Here is a 19,504-nt window from a genome sequence, read left to right as displayed (position 1 = left end):
GGGACTAAGCAACTTTCAGAAAAGAGATTTTTATGTTATTATGTTTTTGTGTTTATGTGTATTTATGTATTGTTTGTCTTGAAAATAAAGTTTTTTTTTAAAAAAGAAGCCGGCAGGGTGGCTTTTCCTGTCGGCGCAGCTCTTCAAGCGCCCGTTCACCCCCACCCCGCCGCCCACGGTTCAATCCAGGGTGAACCTAATATATGCAAAGCAAGATAGTTCAAGTGGTGATGTGCCATAATTGAGATGATTATGGCTTACAGCTCATGAAAACCCCAAATCCACAATTTCAGAAAATTAGAATATTGTGAAAAGGTTCAATATTTCAGCTAATTAAGCCATAACACCTGCAAAGGGTTCCTGAGCCTTTAAATGGTCTCTCAGTCTGGTTCAATAGGAATCACAATCATGGGAAAGACTGCTGACCTGACAGTTGTGCAGAAAACCACCATTGACACCCTCCATAAGGAGGGAAAGCCTCAAAGGTAATTGCAAATGAAGTTGGATGTTCCCAAAGTGCTGTATCAAATAGAAAGCTATGTGGAAGGGAAAAGTGTGGAAGAAAAATGTGCACAAACAGCAGGGATGACCACAGCCTGGAGAGGATTGTCAGGAAAAGGCCATTCAAAAGTGTTGGGGACTTTCACAAGGAGTGGACCGAGGCTGGAGTCAGTGCATCAAGAGCCACCATACATAGATGGATCCTGGACATGGGCTTCAAATGTCGTATTCCTCCGCTCCTGAACAACAAACAACATCAGAAGCGTCTTACCTGGGCTAAAGAAAAACAGAACTGGTCTGTTGCTCAGTGGTCCAAAGTCCTCTTTTCTGATGAGAGCAACTTTTGCATCTCATTTGGAAACCAAGGACCCAGAGTCTGGAGGAAGAACGGAGAGGCACACACTGCAAGATGCTTGAAGTCTAGTGTGAAGTTTCCACAGTCTGTGTTGATTTGGGAGCCATGTCATCTGCTGGTGTTGGTCCACTGTGCTTCATTAAGTCCAGGGTCAACGCAGCCGTCTACCAGGAGATTTTGGAGCACTTCATGCTTCCTTTCGCAGACAAGCTTTATGGGGATGCTGACTTCATTTTCCAGCAGGACTTGGCACCTGCCCACACTGCCAAAAGCACCAAAACCTGGTTCAATGACCGTGGGATTACTGTGCTTGATTGGCCAGCAAACTCGCTTGACCTGAACCCCATAGAGGATCTATGGGGCATTGCCAAGAGAAAGATGAGAGACACGAGACCAAACAATGCAGAAGAGCTGAAGGCCGCTATTGAAGCATCCTGGTCTTCCATAACACCTCAGTAGTGCCACAGGCTGAAAGCTTCCATGCCACGCCACACTGAGGCAGTAATTGCTGCAAAAGGGGCCCAAACCAAGTACTGAGTACATCTGCATGCTTATACTTTTCAGAGGTCCGATATTGTTCCATGTACAATCCTTGTTTTATTGATTGCATGGTAATATTCTAATTTTCTGAGATTGAGGATTTGGGGTTTTCATGAGCTGTAGGCCATAATCACAATTATGACAAATCACAGCTTGAACTATCTTGCTTTGCATGTAATGAGTCTATCTCATATATTAGTTTCACCTTTTAAGTTGCATTACTAAAATAAATGAACTTTTGCACAATATTCTAATTTTTGAGTTTCACCTATATGCTGGGAGCAAAATAAGGCACAAAATTGATTAAGATATGTTTAGTATCTTGATAAATACATTTTAAGAATGACTTACAAGAACAAGCCATCACAGATATCAAACAAGATATAGCAATTCTATTTTTTTATTATTTTCAATTGAGTTCATTTGTATTTTGCAATGCCAGTCATAAAGCACAGAAAAATTTAATCTTTTGGGCCTTTTGGCCATATAATTGATTGGTTGAAGGCAATTTGGTAATTATGTAAGAAATTCCTAAGCTCTTTCAGTCTTTTTGAATTAGTAGGCACATTTTGCAGAATCCCCAATTTAGTTTTTAAGAATACTTTTGGGGTCTATGTGGAGCCCACAGGCATTGTTGAAAATGCAGACTATCATTGAGATTGATATTCTATAGCATGCTAGTTTCCCATTTTTTTATAATTTTTTTTTTTTAAAAATCAACAAATAGGGAGTTTGAGCAGGGGGCAGTTTTCCTAGGTAATGTTAGGGCCTCGGGTTCTTACTGCACTACATTGCTTATATGCCAGCAACAGCATGTATAATTGTTTTAGAAAAACAAAGCATCAAACACGTTTAAGCACATTTTCCCCGCCGTATTTTTGCCTTGATACTGCTTACCTTTTATATGAAGGGCTCCAGAATTGTACTTTGACTTAATTCCTTTGACTTTGGTAAGGAAGAATCTGAAAGGGTTCTGCCCATTCAACAGATCCCATTTGTCCTGCACTTCAGATGGGTCTGCAGACTTGTGACTTGATGAAATCTTACAAGCTGTTGGTAGCTCCATGGGTGTACCACTTTCTACTTTTCTGACTGTAGTTATTGCATCTCTATTTCCACTCGAGTTTTTAAGATCCTCATCTTCACTACTGGAAAGACACCAGCCAAAATCTTCCTGGGCAAATTTCTGATCTGAGGCCTCCTCCTGTGAAAAGTTTCCAGCTACGTATTTCAGAGGAGACATTTTTCTCTTGAGAGCAGCTTTCCTGGCCTCTGAGCATGAGCGGCCACTCTCTTTAATTTCCTGATCTCTCTGCCTCACAGAGGTAGAAGGCTTCTCAGAATCAGCTAACTCATCCATACTATCTTCACTACTGGACAATGTCCATTTCCCATGCTGACTTTCCTGAGACATGATATCCTATATCAAGGAGAAAAAAAGGGGACAGATCTCCAGGAAAGTCCAAAGGAATGAAGAGACTACTTCTCTCACCTTCTCACAATAGAGGTTAATTACCGATCATGCTGCGCCTTCAGCTTTCACACATTCCAATTCAGGGGCATCCAAAGAGAATTCAATTATATTTGGTTCTCTATACACTCGCCGCCCTCCGTTCCTAAGTAAGTCTGTAGCAGGCAAACTCGTTTTCTATCCTTATTAAGGGCAAACCATAATCGACATAAAACAGATTAATAAAAAATATGCTGGGCAAGAGACAGTACGTGTGGATAATTCAATGTCACGAATTTAGTGATTTTAGATCGTTCCCCTCTTCTATATACTTAAATCCATCGCGAGCCACGTCGCACAGTTCGTAACAGAAAATGACCGTGGGGACTTGTTCATGTAAGAGAGAAGGGAGGGAAGCTCTGCGCGCTAGAAATCAAACCTGAACAAACTATATGTGAAAGAAAATGGAAGAAAAGAAACAGAAAAATAACTCCCCCCCCCAAAAAAACCCAGGAGGGAACTTCTTGCTCACTGGTGGCTTCTGCGAGTGAACTGCGACCAACCCGCGAAACTGCTTAAAAAGTGGGGGGAAAGCCGCACTCGGGAGACAAACTTCCTCTTCCGGGTAAAGCTTCCGCCCCCCTGGGCTCCATGATTGACATCCCGCCGCTACCAATGATTGGGCCGTTTATCAAGAAATAAGAGCCGATGCCTCCTACGGGTCTTTCTCACACCTTCGGCGGCTGACAAAGCCGCATTTTGAGGAAGTTGGGGGAAGAGAGTCGCTCTGTTGCTAAGGGAAACTTCATGCAAGTTGGCGGTGCTTCTGCTGTTGGCAATGTGCGCGGCTGCTAATGAAGCGGCAAAATCAAAAGATTGCCCAGCCGTGAAATACCGCAAGAAGCGATGGGTTGAAGTAGGTAGTTTCAATGGGGCTTTTTATTATCGATGTCCCTGTATTTTCTCGTCTCATCTAAAGATCCCCAACTGCTGAAGACCCCTAAAATCCTACCAATGCAACCTGCGAAGGATACATTCCAAGAAAACACTGGGGGAGTGGGAAACTTTCCCCAAATACGTGCCAAAATACAACTTCGTTTTGTGTGTCGGTTGCGTCCTTTCCTGGGAGGGAATTGCCTTGGTCGCCTCTGGAGTGGGTCCTGCAATGCACCTTCCAATGGGGCTGCCTTACAAGAATATCCAGAAGCTTCAGCTGGTCCAGAATGCAGCAGGATAGTCAGTTATGGGGGCTGCTCAGCATGCCCTTAAATTGCCAGTATGTTTCCAAGTGCAATACGAACTGTTGGTTCTCCCCTGTAAAGCCTGAGGTGGAGCATGAGTAGGTAAATTGTGGGACTGCCTCTCCCCAGTTATTTCTGCCTGCTCCATCCAATCCAGTAAGAGAGGCATGCTTGAAAGATGTGACTAAAAGTATGTCCAACTGTGTCAAATTAACAGATTATAACAGAGTCAGAAGGGACCTTGGAGGTTTTCTAGTCTAACCCCCTGCTCAAGGAGCAAATCCTTAGCATTTCAGACAAGTGCTTGTTTTCCGATCTCTTCTTAAAAACCTCCAGTGATGGAGTGCCTACAACTTCTGAAGGCAAGCTGTTCCACCAATTAATTGTTCTGTCAGGAAATTTCTCCTTATTTTTAATTGCTTCTCTCCTTGATTAGTTTCCATCCACTGCTTATTGTTCTTCCTTCAGGTGCTTTGGAAAAAAGCACCCCTTCTTTGAGATGCCCCCCCTTAGTTATTGGAACACTGCTATCATGTCATCCCTAGTCCTTCTTTTCATTAAATTAGACATACCTAATTCTTGCAATTAGGAGGAATACATGGGAAAAAATAGGCAGAAGCCATGGGAAAAATAGTCCCTCAAATAAAAGAGCCTAAGACATAAAAGGCTTTTATATATGACAACTAACATGTTGAATTTCACCTGGAAGCCTGCTGATAGAGGTGGAGAAGTTTTATATGGACATACCATAATTTGCTTGTACTTCCTTTTTCTGCACCAGTTAAAGTTTCCAAATGGATTTTAAGGGCAGCCTCCAGTAGAGCAAAGTGTCAGAATCAAGATGAGAGGTGATTAATGCATGAATAATTGTGAATAGGGCCCTCAGTTCAGAAATGGGTACAACTGGTGCAGAAGTCAGATTTGTGCAAAGCTCATCTTGGCCGCAGCTACAACCTGTTGCTTAAGCAGGAACAATGAATCCAAAAGTTATCGGAATTGTGTATCTGTTATATACAGAGGGATATTATTCCATTTAAAACTAACATTAGAAATCCCTAGGAATGGAAGGTCCATGAACCCACTTGGTCTTATCAGCTTTGAGCTTGAGTCTGTTGTTTCAATCCAGATCATCACAGAAGTAGGACCAGACTTTTGACAACATTACTGAATAGGGGCTGAGACAGAACCATCATCACTTTACTGATTTCACTTAACCCCATACTGATGGATAACCTCACCCAGGAGTCTAATATCACTGCAGCACCATTTCTCATAATCCCAAAGTCCAGAAGGTCCAGAAGGACATCATGATTAAGAGATCAATCAGGACAGATGCATCATTAAAGATCACCAACAAGTGCTGTTTCTGTACTATGTGATACCATGGCATACACCATATGTTGAATGAACTTTAATCTGACTTAATGTACTGATGTAACATTTTTATACATTCATTATGCTTGGAAGATGGGGATTTTAAAAGTTTTATTCTAGCCAGGTAGGAAGTTTGTTTACGGGTTGTATTAATGTTAGCATTAAAATTTCAATGGAAGTTAGAATTAGATCTCTTTTTCTTAGTTCTCTGGAATGTGATAATTGCTTTATGCTCACTTCCAAAAGCCTTATAATCTCTAATGTATTTTGTAATTGATATCTAGAATTTAAAATAACAGCTTATTGGTTGTTTCTTTTTATCATTATTCAAAGATTCTGAAGTAGCTTTGGTGTGTTTTCAGGACCTGATAATTTGTTCATGTATTTCATTAACAGTTTTCTTCACAAAGTGGTTCTAGTGATCATCAGTAGGCAATTTGTCATTTTTCTTTTCTCTTTGGGTTATTTTAAAGACATGTTGCTGCATGATTCTGTAACTAAAAGAGGCTGAGATCTTTATTTAATGAGAAATATAGTATTAGATTCATGTGTATTTTCTCTAATCTCTTTCATATACATTCAAAGAATATCAAAGTATTTCTGAACTGCATTAGTACTATTATCCAATTAAGGATTGTTTTGACATTTTCTTATTTTGTGACTATTTTAGCAGCTGCTGAAAAAAAATAGGAACATTTTTTGAGGAAAGATATTCAAACTGTGAGCATTATAAATTCTTTTTTATTGGTCTTAAATGGTTGGAATTGCCAAATTCACTGCATCATTGGCTTTATTAAAAATAGTCTCAAGTGTAGAAGACAAGAGAGTTAGAAAGGGAGTTCAAGAGTAGGAAGAGGCAGAAAAGAGGTAAACAGTTGGGCACTGGGCTGGCCAGTTATGTCATATGTACCTCTGTGTTGGGCCATTTGTTAAACATTCATAAGTAATTGTTTTACTGTGTCTAGATTATTGTATATCTGATAAAGGCATGATCTGTTTTTGACAAACCCATGTTGGCTTCTGATTATAACTTTGCTGTGGTTTTTTTTTTTGCACACCCCACAGTCATTTGTTTCTCTGTTTGGATAAGGAAATATCTCTGAAACAATGACCTACAGAACAGGGGTTGTCTAATATAGTGGTCACCAACCAGTGGGCTGGAGACCACTGGTGGTCTGTGAGAAAATTTTGGTGGTCCGCAGAGAAATGGCACCCATCAAAGCACCCCCCAAAGCAATTAATCCAGGCTGCACGGGAGCATAAGGCTGTGCCACCCAAATGACCCACGGGAACACAAGGCTTGCATTGCATTGCAAACAACACGAGGTAGTGAGGGAAGGGGAGAAAGGACGGAGGGGAAGAACTTGCCCTATTTGCCCTACGTACCTGGCCTGGCCACCGGGCTGCTTCTTTTCGCTTCTTCTGCTTTTGGCTGCATGCAAGGAAAGCAGCAAAAGTCTTTCTTTTTCTCCCCCAAACTCCAGCAGAAATGAGTCTTTGGGACCCTGCAAGGAATCTGCTCCAAGAGGCTCTGCTGGCGTGACAAGTCTCACAAAGACTCATTTCTGGTGGAGTTTGTGGGAGAGAAAGAAAGACTTCTGTTGCTTCTGCTGCTTTCCTTGCATGAAGCCAAAAGTCTCTCTCTTTCTTCCCCTGAGAACAGAGCTGGAGACGGTATCCTGCGATCCCAAATAAAGAATGATCGATCGGTAGGAAAAGGGGTGGGGAATTTTCCTGCAGACTTTTTTGGGGATTTTCCCAGGGTCTCTGGTCTGTGGGATTTAAAATTATGAGTTTGGTGGTCCCTGAGGTCCACAAGGTTGGCGATCCCTGATCTAATATATACATAGCATTATACATTACAGACAATATAATTTCCAATTTTAAATTGGAGCTGTTTAAGTTTGCAAAACAGTCATAAAACTGTCTTGCAAACTAACCATTTCCTTTACAAATAAATTAATTTAAAATTATGGTGAAATAACTATGTTGCTTTCATACACAAACATAAAGATAGAATTAGGAACAGCTTCTGAAGCAGTTACTAAGGCTGTAAAAAGACTTTGTTGATTTAAAATTTTTAACTCCATGTTATTGTATGTTCTGAAGCACATTTTGAAGGATTTTCACAGCTCTAATATACATCAAGATAAGTGAGCTTTTAAATGTCTACTATCTATTTTTTTTTAGGCTTTTGAGGCATGTGATGAAAACAACAAAGGATACTTAAACCGAGAAGACTATAAAGTTGCTATAGTGATGCTATTTGGCTATAAGCCCTCAAAGGTACCATTTATTTCATAGATTGAGGATTGGCTTATTGTTTCAATATCCTGAATACAAGACATTAAATAATCTCTATTAATATGAAGTTTTCAAAGAACATTTTTTTCAGAATTATTAAAAAATATAAAACATTTGGCTCTTGCTATCTTTTTGAGATATTGCAGATAAGTTTCTCGTTTTCCCTTGTTCTAAGCTTCAGCCTCCAAAAGCTAGGGAGGTGTTCCCAGTAGCTCTTATTATAAACTTTTTAGTAGGGAGAGAACACAAACTGGATACAGCACCGCAAACAGTAAAGAGGCACTTCCCTGCTTCTCAAATGTGGTGGAAGCAATCTGGTTTACAGATCAAAAGGATTGTTTCTGTATCAAAGGTGCTTTTTTCAAAAGGCAATTTGACTCTTTTTTTCTTGAGAAAAAAGAAGAAAACTACTGATGAAGCTTCTTGGATGAGAAGTGAAACGTCTTCTTTTTCCTTAAGAAAAAAACAGCCCAGGTGCCTTTTGAAAAAGCACCTGTGAGACCTGGATGACTTAAAATCCCCATAGACAGACTGCTTCTATACTTTAAAATACCATTTAGCTTTACTGCAATATCATCTGTGGTAGATTTAGTTTTGTTTGGCTTTTATTCCACTGCTGTCACTATAAGTACACAGGATTTTTCCCTCTGTGTTAAATGAAAAGACAGTTATGCTGACAAATATATTACAGTGTTGAGTGCAAATATCAGTAATCATGAGACAAATTGTGATAAGAGAAAAATGTTCTTGCTGTGTGATTCGTATTCACTCCTGTATATAAATTTAAAAGACTAAATATCTGATGGTTTCAGCCAATGGGAAAATATCTTAGACTACTATTGTAAGCATTTGTCTTTTACTAGATTTAAAGTCCAATCTCAAGCTAGGTTATTTTCAATTACATTGACTAGACAACAGTGATTGAATTCTAATATTGGGATTCCCAACTGAATCCTAGTATTGTGTCATTCATGAGCTGAGAACTAGTTTGGAGGAGTATTGAAAGTACAATTCATGGGGGGGTGGGGGGGGTGGGGTGAAGAAAACAGAAATCACTCCCAAATTCAAAAAGTCAGTGAGAAGACCTGTGGTTTGGGACTAACTTAGGGTTGATCAAAATTCTGAGGAGATAATGCTAAAAGCTTATATTGTAATAGATCTTAGCAAATCAAACCTCAGTGTATTAGTATAAACTACAGCAATAATCAAATAAAATAGGAGTAATTGGAGTTTTCATTTTTATTGAAACTATTGTTTCTTCGATGTTAGAAGAGAATGACAACATAGATTTTAATGTTGATTTAATATTTATTCATTTAATATTTGTATTGTTTCACTTCAGCTCAAACATGGAACTTTTGCCGCTCTTGAGTTTATGTTGTTTTACTATACTGTTTGAATGCCCATTGTCACTTCTGAATTATTTATTTACCATATTTTTTGCACTATAAGATGCTCCAGCCCATAAGACGCATCAAGATTTTGGGGAGGAAAACAAGAAAAAAAAAAATCTGCCTCTGCCTCCTAGCAATTTGCCTCCTTGCATCAAACAGCAAACAACCTGGTCAGCTACAGCACAGCCTGATATAGCACGAGCAGCTGATCGGCAGCTGGATCGGCTGTCTGGAATACCGCTGATCACCTGTTCCCGGCTGCAGGGATCGCCAGCACCTATCGCCACCTCCACATGCCCCATTTTTGGCCCATTCCAGGTGGCGGGAAACGAGCCAAAAATGGGATACATGGAGGCTGAAAATGGGGCATGTGGAGGCCGAAAACAGGAAACACGGAGGCAGTGATAGGCAGCATCAGTGATGGGCAGCGACAGTGGTGATGGGTGCCAATCAGCTGCCCATATTAAATCAGGATGTGCTAAAGATGACCAGGCTGCTTGCTGTTTGCTGAAAGGAGGCAAACTGCTGGGAGGCAGAGGCCGAAGGGTGGGGGCCGGTGGGTGGGGGCCGGTGGGTGGGCGGGGCTTTGGCAACATTAGCTCTATAAGACGCACAGACATTTCTACCCACTTTTTTGCGGGGGGGAAGTGCATCTTATAGTGCAAAAAATACAGGTACTTAATTTGTATAATTGCCCATGCTGCCCATGTCAGGTCAGCATATATTGGACAATAGTAACTCAGCAAAACACACAAGAAAACAAAATCCACAACAGAAATGTATATAGGCATAAAGTGTCAGGAAATGTCATCCAACAGGTCATATCACTCCCAGACCCAATTCTTCAGGGAAAAAAACAGTCTTTAGTGTTTTTCTGAAAGATCAGCAGGGTTGGAGCCTAACAAATCCAAAGTTATTGTTTTAGAGGACAGGAGCAGCAACAGGGAAAACACATCGCATAGATTCTACCTAACTAACGGAACCTAGATGAAAAGTATATGCTATTGTATAGCTATGATGTATAGCAAATAGTTGATTGCCCTCAAAAATTATAAGCCATGTTCAATGACATTTAGTAATGTTGCTAATAATTCAGTATTGTATGAGGAATTTGAATTACAGATTATATCTGAATTAACTTAGTTTGGTTCTTACGTTATTTTTGTTTGACATAGTGATTCTCAACCTGTGGTGCGCAGACCCCTGGGGGGCTGTGATGTCATCATAGGAGGTCTGCGAAGGCTTGAAGAAATGTTATGATTTAAATCTTAAGTCTTGGTGATCTGTGGCTAAGAGATATTTAAAGGGGGTCTGTGATGAAGAAAAGGTTGAGAACTACTAGTTTAACATGCTAATTCCAACACCACTGATTTTTAAATCCACAGTTAAAACAGTTTGATTTAATATGTTGAATTGGCATTTATTTGGTCATGACTAGATTAGGTTCATTTCATTTCAGTGGGTGCATTGAGCCTGGAAAAGTTTTAAACTTCATTTTAGTTATATCAGATTACTTCTTGAGAAAAACAATTTTAATTTTGATATTTGAAAAATTGATTCTCTTAGAGCAGGGGTGTCAAACTCGTGTCGTCACGTCATCATCATGTGACATATCGCAACTTTCCCCCCCTTAAACTGGGCGTGGGTGTGGCCAGGGTGTGACACATCCGGCCCATGGGCCACAAGTTTGACGGCCCTGACTTAGAATTTAATACAATGGCTTCTTAATCTACTCTTTAACATATGTTATTAGAGACATTGTTACCAGTATTACTGCCCAGTTAAGTACTTTCAAATTTTATTCATTTTGGTTTTATAAATTTATGTGTTTGACTTTTCAATTAAAATCTACAGATGTTAAGGCTTTTAAACTTTGATTGATCTTGCTCTTAATGTTGAGTTTTTACAGGATGATTGTGGGGAAAACAAGAAGTGGATCAAAAATTAAAGTGGAATAATTAGATAATTATGTATTTATCCTAATAATTCTGAGGAATTGGTTTATATGTGAGCATTTAAGGGATTTTTTGTTGATTATGCTATTTTTTCTATTTTAGGTAGAAGTGGATTCAGTTATGGCTGTGAAACAAAATCCATTTGGTATTATATAAACATGAAAATCTATTACTATGCACTGATGATAAGAGCTTAATCAAAAACTAGAGAGTTTAAAAGTTGATGTACTTATTTTGTTTTGAAACCCATTTTGGACATCAACTTGCAAATATTCATTTTGTTTATTTTTAGTTGTGATAATTTACATTAAAAATATGGAAGGTGGAGAAATTGCACATAGGTACCTTTGTGCAATTACAGCTTCAGACTATGAGCCAAACCTAATATTGTAAAGCAACAGGAATTCTTGTCTTTATGCTGTCTCTATATTTCCCAGATCTGTTCAAGATTATTTCCTAGTGTCCTGAGCATACTGGGAAGAAGGCCCTGCAATAGTGAAGGGTAAATCTGCTCCAAAAGTGGTTCTTTTCTTCAGATTTCAATAAATTATTAAATTGATTTACAAATATTTAAGTGAAGAAAATAAAGAAGTAAGAAATTTGGGTTAAAATCAAATAAACAAACAAGTAAATGTGTGTCGGAAAGAACATGCAAAGCTGGGGGAGGGGCAGAGTTAAACACATCATTAGTTTAGAGTCCTTGCATTGTCACAAGAGATCCAAGTCCAGTCTCCCCTTGAATTCTGTTGACCCTTACCTAATGCCAATTTACTGCTGACCGTTAGTTGATTAGATTCTTGTGTATAGGCTTGAATAAATCTTCTATGCTGCAACCTTAAAAATGGTCCTAATTATTTTTTGCTTAATGATAGTAATTAGCACAAAAAGCTCTTACTTATATATTTCTGCCCTATATTAAATTCATGAGATTAAAATATAGTTTAGCTAGCAAAATAATTTTTCTTTATCTAAGGTTCATTCTGAAATATCAGTCAGCTGCAATTCATTTTAGCATTAGTTTACTTCATAATAGAAAAATAGTTTACTTTAATATCCACAGTAATATTATAAATCCTGGAAATCAGAAGTATATTTGTAAATATGACCTTTCTATAAATTAATTGTGGGAATAACATTACTAACAGTTTAGTGAAACAATAATTATATGTGATGGTTCTAATTGGCTGAAATAAACTAATATGGAAATGAAACTAATGGTTTTGGTTCAGAATTTTAAGATGGATAGATGGATGGATAACAGTTCAGTCCATATTTCTTGTGTGCTGCAAAATATATTTATGACTTCCTACTTTTAAGCTGAATTTATTAAAAGTGTCCACTAACCCACATTTTATTCAATTAAAGCTAATTTTTACATTTTATTTTATTTTGATTAAATCTTCCTACTAACTTTCACCTTCAGATTATTATAGGATTTTTGGTCCCATTTTTCTTGTAACATACCGGGTGTGGGGGCACTTAAGTTTTCTAGAAGGGAAGTGAGAGCTTGTAGTAACAACTTTGAGTCAATATATTCTTATCATTAGAAAAAGGAATCAATTTTCCTGTTTATGGTTAATTGTAATAACTAATTTTGGTTTGCTCACAAACCTTGCTACAATGTATTAATGACTAATTATTAATTTTATAAAAATGTTTGTTTAAATTAAGAATATCCATTCTATACTTGCATATTTTATAATAAAGTTAGTTTGCATTGCTGTTATACATAGGTATCTGATAAATAGTATTCTTTAGCAAATATATGAAACACTTATTTTGGAAAAGATACACATAGTCAATATATTAGTATTTAGTTTATCTAAATTTATATACATATATATTTATATTTCTATACATTGTGATGCATTAATCCTGTGTACACAATGGGGAATAAGTTGAAATGAATGTTTAGTTGCCTGAACCACACAATGGGCAGCAACTAAATTTTATAAATAAATAAAAAATTCATGAAGATTACATAGACTGTTTGAATTTTATCTGTTGAAAGAATAATTATTTACTTCTGTGGATACATGCCTAACCATAACCCTATTTTTTAGGTTTATCACTTGAAGAATTTTTAAATCTTATGACTACAAAGAAGGTTGTACACTTTTACCATAGTGAAATAAGACGGTTATTCATGTCTTTTGACAGACAATGTAAGTTTTCCCACAATGTGGAATAACTTTATTTGAATATCTGATTGATAAAATGTTTTGCTATTATATTTTAATTATATCCTTTTTTCTGTACAGGTTAGGGCAGCATAAAAATCTTTTTCCTTCTGTCATCAATATCATTACAAGGCAATTATTGAAGGCAAATTGCATTTTGGGCTTATTTGGGTGGGATTTAAAGCACTTACAGGTAATCTGTTCAAAGTTAATGGCATGGATCCAGGGCAATATATGACAGGTCCTTGTAGTTGTGGCAGTCGCAACACCTCCTTGATCACCTGATTGTGATTTGGGCACTAAGTGTCTTGCAATTATGACATCACAGCATACCACAATCACAAGATCATCATTTGTAACCTTCACTGCCTTCTGACAAGTAAAGTCAATGGGCAAACTGGGTAGAGGTCACAAATGGTGATCATATGACCACAGGATTTACCTAATGATCGCTACTGGGACTACCACAACTGCTGTTATGTTGGCATGGTCACATGACATTGCATTTTACAACCACATTGCTTAGCTGCAGAGTTTCTTGTCCCAATTACCACCATTAAGCAAGGACTACTTGTTCTATCTTGTGGACAGATTGGACATAATTCTCTCCAGTCTGATTTTTCAAGACTCTATATTTGCCTTTAGTTAATGAGCCAGATGCTTCAGAGTTTACCAAGGTTAGAAATAATATTATCCAATTAAAATGTAAAATCAGAAGGACTGTGAGAGCACTTTTTTTGATTAACAAATGTTATTAAAAAACCATAAGCTTACATTATTTTTTTCCAAAATATTATGAAGCTTTTCATTTCTTGTGGATCAATAATTGCAGTTTTCAGTCTTGGTTTATGAATGTACATCTAAGTATCTTTCAACCTGTATTCCCTTTTCTGTTTTATTTTCAACAAGGTAGAGGATTTTTATCATTTGAAGATTTCAAAAAAGCTTTCAGTATTGTTGCACCAAAGTTACCAGAAAGGATCATTGTTGAAGCATTCAGGTAGGATGAATTGAATTATTTGAGATGCTCTGAAAAATTGCATGGTCTGGTCTGGTCTATTGCAGGCATTGTATAGTACTTTCCCGCAAAATAATCAGATCTCTGTATTCTGTCCCTGCTCTCTTCCCAGCATGCACTTGCATATATTTTATCCTCCTCTCTTATTTTCTCTATTACCCTATTACAAATAGTTTCCAAAGAGATCAAGAAGATGTTGAGTGCAAGAAGTGCAGTCAAATAACTTTGGCAAAAGGTAATGGGGGGCTTTGGGAATGCTCTGGAAGTTGTCTGACAGGCTGTCACTGCAGTAACTTCAAAATCTATGCAACACTTTCAACAACATTTCAGATGCTTCCTCTCTCCTGATAGATAACTTTCTTGCAGATTTTATTCCATCCTGATTTAAAAACACAAATAAGTTACGGGTGGAGGTAGACATCTGTTAGGCATCCCATATTATATAGGATGTGATGAGGGAGGGATTCCTTGTTTTAATTCATTTTTCAGAATTCAAATGAATTGGGCAGTTCCCCAGACTCACACAAGGCAGAGTTGGCTACTTAGAAGCTAATGGTTTAATTATAAAATGATTCAGTGGCTTTTCCACAGCCTTACTATATGAACTTCTCTATTTCAGTTTTATGTGACCTGTAAACATGCTTTGTCAAAACACAGTGTTTCTTTAAACAATTTTCTGTAAACAATTGTTTAATTTCATTCAAGAACAGCAGGGTTGTAGATGATGTGTATAGGTAAACATAAGTTTTAATATGTACATTGATCTTAACAGTGCATGTGGAACAGCAAAATGTATTTAAATTGACAATATATCACTTGAACCATGTGGTGGTGCTAAATAGCTTTTTAAAGAGAATCAGTGGAAGAAATGTAAATTATTTCACAATGCGGTACTTATCTTAGATTTTTTTTAGATACTGCTTTTTAAAATTAAATTCTTATTTTTTTCATATTAACAATGACATTAACAACAACTTAGTATACAGGTAATGCTATAACTTGTGAGAAGTAAATCTTCGTTGCCATAGTTCATCAAATATATTTAATCATTATAACAATATCAATTCACTTCAGGTTTTCTTTAGTCTACCTCTTGATACAGGTTCTAAACACATATCAAAACTGTCACTGTAAAATGAAGCAAAAACCACAACACTGGAATGGTACACAAATTCCAAACTCTTTAACTTTCTTTAACTGATAGAAGTCCATAACATACTTTGTTTCAGTACCTGCTTGCTGGCCTCCAATAGTCATAATGATTTTGCAAACAAAATTTGTGCAGGATTCTAGTGATCTGTTCATGCATTATTTGTCCTGTCGAGAATAATTGAAATCATTGAGGCGGGTCTTACAAGTGTTGAAATTTTGCATTGGACCAACAAAATCCACAGGTTTCAGTTTATATCCCTGTTCAAATTTGTATCGTATAATCAATTTACTGTAAATAGTGTTAAGAACTCAAGTGTACCTCTGATCTGTGTCCATGGTTCTTGAGCTCTCTGAGTACATGGAATTCCCTGGTTGTGTATCTTTCCAAAACATCATGATGTACTTTTCTCACCTCTGGTCCATGGAATAAGGGTAATTGCTACCACAACCATCAATGTTCTTCCAGTGAGGAAACAGGCTGTAAGAAGTTGTATCTCTCCAAGTTATTTACAAGTAGTCCTTATTACTGACTGCTCATTCAGTGACCATTCAAAGGTACAGTGGCACTGAAAAAGGCTGGTCCTCAAGCTTGGGGCCCTTGCAGTGTCTCTGAGGTCATGTCATCATGATTTGGGTGTCTGATAACCGGCATGCGTTTACAATGCCCACAACATGTTGTGCTCACGTGATCACTATTTCTGACCTTCACAGTCAGCAAATGCAGTCAATAGGGAAGCTGGCAGGAAGTTACAAATTGTGGTCCTGTGACATTACACTTAACTGCAGTGATCTATTTTAACAACTGCACTTGGAACTGATGCCTTAATTTAAGCAACTCACTTGCTGTTTCACTTTACAACCATGTGTTTTAGTAACAGAATTGCCTGTCTCAATTGCTACTTCCTTCCCTTTGGCTAGCTTACAATAAATGCCAAGATACCTTTCCAGTCAGCATGTTTCTTCTCTTTGTGCTTGCCATAAGACATAAGTGGAGAGGATTCGTAGCAATATATAAATATTTGATTTCTCTTCTGCATTTTAGTAATCACAAGTATCTTGATTCCTGTAAAAGAACCCAAGATTTTTCTTTTAATATTTGCAAAATAGAGCCAAACAAACGGTGCAAATGAGGGATGGAGTCACTAAGCTGCAGATAAATAAGTGGCTGGACTTGGCACATTATGTGTCCTTGTTCTCAGGCAGATATAATGGCACTGGCTTCTACCCCTCTTGCTCAATGGCAGGTATGCATATGCACCTTAAGTAGTGGTTCTCAACTTTTTCTTCATCGTGGATCTCCTTTAAATACCTTTTGTGGCCACGGAGCATGGCCACGGACTACCAAGGCTTAACTCAAGATTTAAATCATCACATTTCTTCAAGTCTTTGCGGAGCCCCTGTAAATACATCACGGGCCCCCAGGGGCCTGCAGACCACAGGTTGAGAACCACTATTCTAGAGTGTTTGTTTTAACAGCGCAACAAAAATATATGCCTTGCAAACTAGGAAGAGCTCTTTCTCCTGTTCAGCAAAGATTTCTTCCACTGTTATCACATTAAATGAGCTGGTCTAAGCAATTCCATCCTAAGTATAGCAGCAAAGTATGCACACTAACCTAGAAAAATGAACCGTTGCGCTCAGTAGGAATTTGGGTGGAGTAAGCATTCATGGTTTTATGCTTGATGAGCCTAGCACAAATGTCCCATCTTCCCATGTTCAGCTATTTCATCCTTCAGTTCATCTCTGTCTTGTTTTTTTTCTTTTCTAATTCAGCTTCCTTTTCTCAACTCATTACAGTCTTTTCTGCACCTTCTTTTAATAAAAGATGGTGTGTGTCTATGTATATATAAATGTGTGTGTGTGTGTATACTGTGTGTATATATATATGTAAGGGGAAATAGTTTATATGTGAATATGCGCCTGAGCAATAAACAAAATTTACATATGATAGGCAATTAATTTAAATATTTTCTGTAAATATTTTACAGAAAATTTACATATTTAAATTAACATTAATATTTTCCTTTTTTCAGAAAGCTCTCTTGCATGTATGCTGGGTGATAGACAAATACCTGAGTATGAGTATGTTTCTTGTAGATACTTACAGCTGGAAGATGGCAATCCTAAATTGACAAAATAGGAAAACTAAGCATTATATACAGTATAGTATATTTTCTTTTGAGAGCAGGCGTCAGAATTTCATTTTTTAATATGTGCCAGTGTGTTCACAGAAAAAAAGTGGCAATAAAGGTTATTTTATCTTAAACAAAGAAAAAACACACAATACATACACACATTCTATCTTAAAGTTCTTTTTATTTAACCAGTTTTAAAATTCAGGCTGTCTTTTGTATAAACATTTGCAGAAGCAGATTTTTGGTATTACTACTCCTTTTTTTTAATCCATTGAAGTAAACTTATGTTTTGGCATTCATGACGAGTAACAAACTTGCACTGATGATGTTACCTAGTTTGGGTAATGAAATATCTGCAAGAAAACAAGAGAAAGCACCAAGGACCCCTCAATAATGAATTCCTTTCTTTAAAAACTATGTAGTTGGGTACTCTGTAAGAACCTAAGTTTCACACCATAACAATTCCTATGTATGCCGCATATGCCATGAAGCAAATGCAGATTGTTAGCTATTGCTGCTTTTGTGGGGATTTCTGATCCGGATATGCAAGATAACATTTGAACAGAAGCTATTTTGTTTCTCATTTTAAGTTAACATGCTTAGATGAATAGGATCACACACTTGGAGGCACATTGTCTTTATCTGTTCCCATTCAAAATGACCTGAAATTAGATAAAAAATATGAAAATAATCAGATTTTGTGTGGATACCTTCAGCGAAGATCTTGTGCTGTCTATGAAATTTTTATTTAGGCATATACTGCAGAGTGAATATGAAACATTAATCTTCCTATGGCTAGTTGCCATGGGAACGTGGTACACAGTGCAATGTAATTCCAGTTTTGGTGATTTCTGCAGCAGCTTTTCAATGATCTTCTTTCTTAAGCAATATTCACATAGCTTAATCTTTGCAAAATAATCTCTAATGGCTTACATATTTCACCTATGTGCTGATTTATCGCATATTGTTTTAATTTAATGCGTGTTTTAAAGTATTGTGTAATTCTTGTATTTTATACTTATTCTGTAGAATTGAAATGTATTTTAATAGGCCAAAGTTCATCTGTGCCCCCAAATAAATAAAATATTCTCATTCCTTACTATGAAAAGAATTATTTGTCACTGCAGAATTTGGCTCACATTAATTTTTAGAATTCCAGGTAAAAAGTCTTTCCCTATTCCTGTAAGGAAGTACAACAGACAAGAAGCTGGGAAATAGGGAAGCTTTTTCTGCTTTTTTTTCTAGAAAACAATATATGGGGGATTACATATATCCAGTCAATTTCAAACCGTGTATTGATTTTAGTTCATTTTGTTATTGCAATGTGTGCAGTGCAAAATGCAGTGTGTGCAATTTATTCACATCATTAGAATGCTTCATACGTTTTTAAAATATTAAATATGATTTTAGTCATGTAACAATTATATTAATTGAATTTACTTTTAGATATTTTCAAAGCTTTATTTTGGTGTTCCTTTATGTTTTCAAAGTTTTTTTTTAGTCAAAAGTAGATCCACTGACTTCTCTATAAATAGTCAAAAGCAGATAAGCCCCTCCCACCATACCCCAAAACTTAGGTATTGAATCTTTTGTCCTTTGGTTTATGTGACTTTTGTTTATGTGACTGAATTCATTCAAAATATACAGGTAATCCCTGAACATGTTTTATCAAACTCAAGTTTCAACCTTGCCACTCCAGCCTGTTATTTACAGTTATCTGTAACAGGGCCTTCTGGTTGGAGCAAAATAGGATAGGTGGGAGTTGAATGGTTCCGATTTCTATTTGTTGGTTCCGATTTTTAATACTTAGGTATTGAATCTTTTGTCTTTTGGTTTATGTGACTGAAATGCATCTTGGTTTTTCAATAGACAGTGGTACTGCATTACTTGTCCTCATCTGTATCA

General features: G+C 37.2%; 2 protein-coding genes across 8 annotated transcripts in view; one reads left to right on the top strand and one right to left on the bottom strand.

Moving 5' to 3' along the window:
* Positions 1–3,455, bottom strand: part of TDP1 (tyrosyl-DNA phosphodiesterase 1) — a 33,563-nt gene extending 30,108 nt beyond the window's left edge. For 3 of the 5 annotated variants that reach the window (XM_026679170.2, XM_026679171.2, XM_087952058.1), the window contains exon 1: positions 2,294–3,455. In XM_026679170.2, coding sequence (XP_026534955.2) covers positions 2,294–2,810 — 517 coding nt within the window. In that variant the 5' untranslated portion in view covers positions 2,811–3,455. The remainder of the gene's footprint in view (positions 1–2,293) is intronic. The other 2 variants (XM_087952059.1, XM_087952060.1) reach the window with 1 other exon arrangement.
* A 101-nt stretch (positions 3,456–3,556) lies between these two features.
* Positions 3,557–19,504, top strand: part of EFCAB11 (EF-hand calcium binding domain 11) — a 61,502-nt gene continuing 45,554 nt past the window's right edge. The window contains exons 1-6 of one of the 3 annotated variants that reach the window (XM_087952061.1): positions 3,557–3,762; positions 7,652–7,747; positions 11,217–11,259; positions 13,178–13,279; positions 14,204–14,294; positions 14,486–14,723. In XM_087952061.1, the coding sequence (XP_087808187.1) occupies positions 3,685–3,762; positions 7,652–7,747; positions 11,217–11,259; positions 13,178–13,279; positions 14,204–14,294; positions 14,486–14,660 (585 nt within the window). In that variant the 5' untranslated portion in view covers positions 3,557–3,684 and the 3' untranslated portion in view covers positions 14,661–14,723. Of the gene's footprint in view, positions 3,763–7,651; positions 7,748–11,216; positions 11,260–13,177; positions 13,280–14,203; positions 14,295–14,485; positions 14,724–19,504 lie in introns of those variants that run through there. The other 2 variants (XM_087952063.1, XM_026679169.2) reach the window with 2 other exon arrangements.

This window comes from Notechis scutatus, chromosome 1, assembly GCF_049901735.1.
Source record: "Notechis scutatus isolate UNSWTSFEM ecotype Mainland chromosome 1, rNotScu1.2, whole genome shotgun sequence".
Taxonomy (NCBI): Eukaryota; Metazoa; Chordata; class Lepidosauria; order Squamata; family Elapidae; genus Notechis; species Notechis scutatus.
Note: the sequence above shows the minus strand (reverse complement) of the source record. Positions and strands in the feature narration are given on the sequence as shown.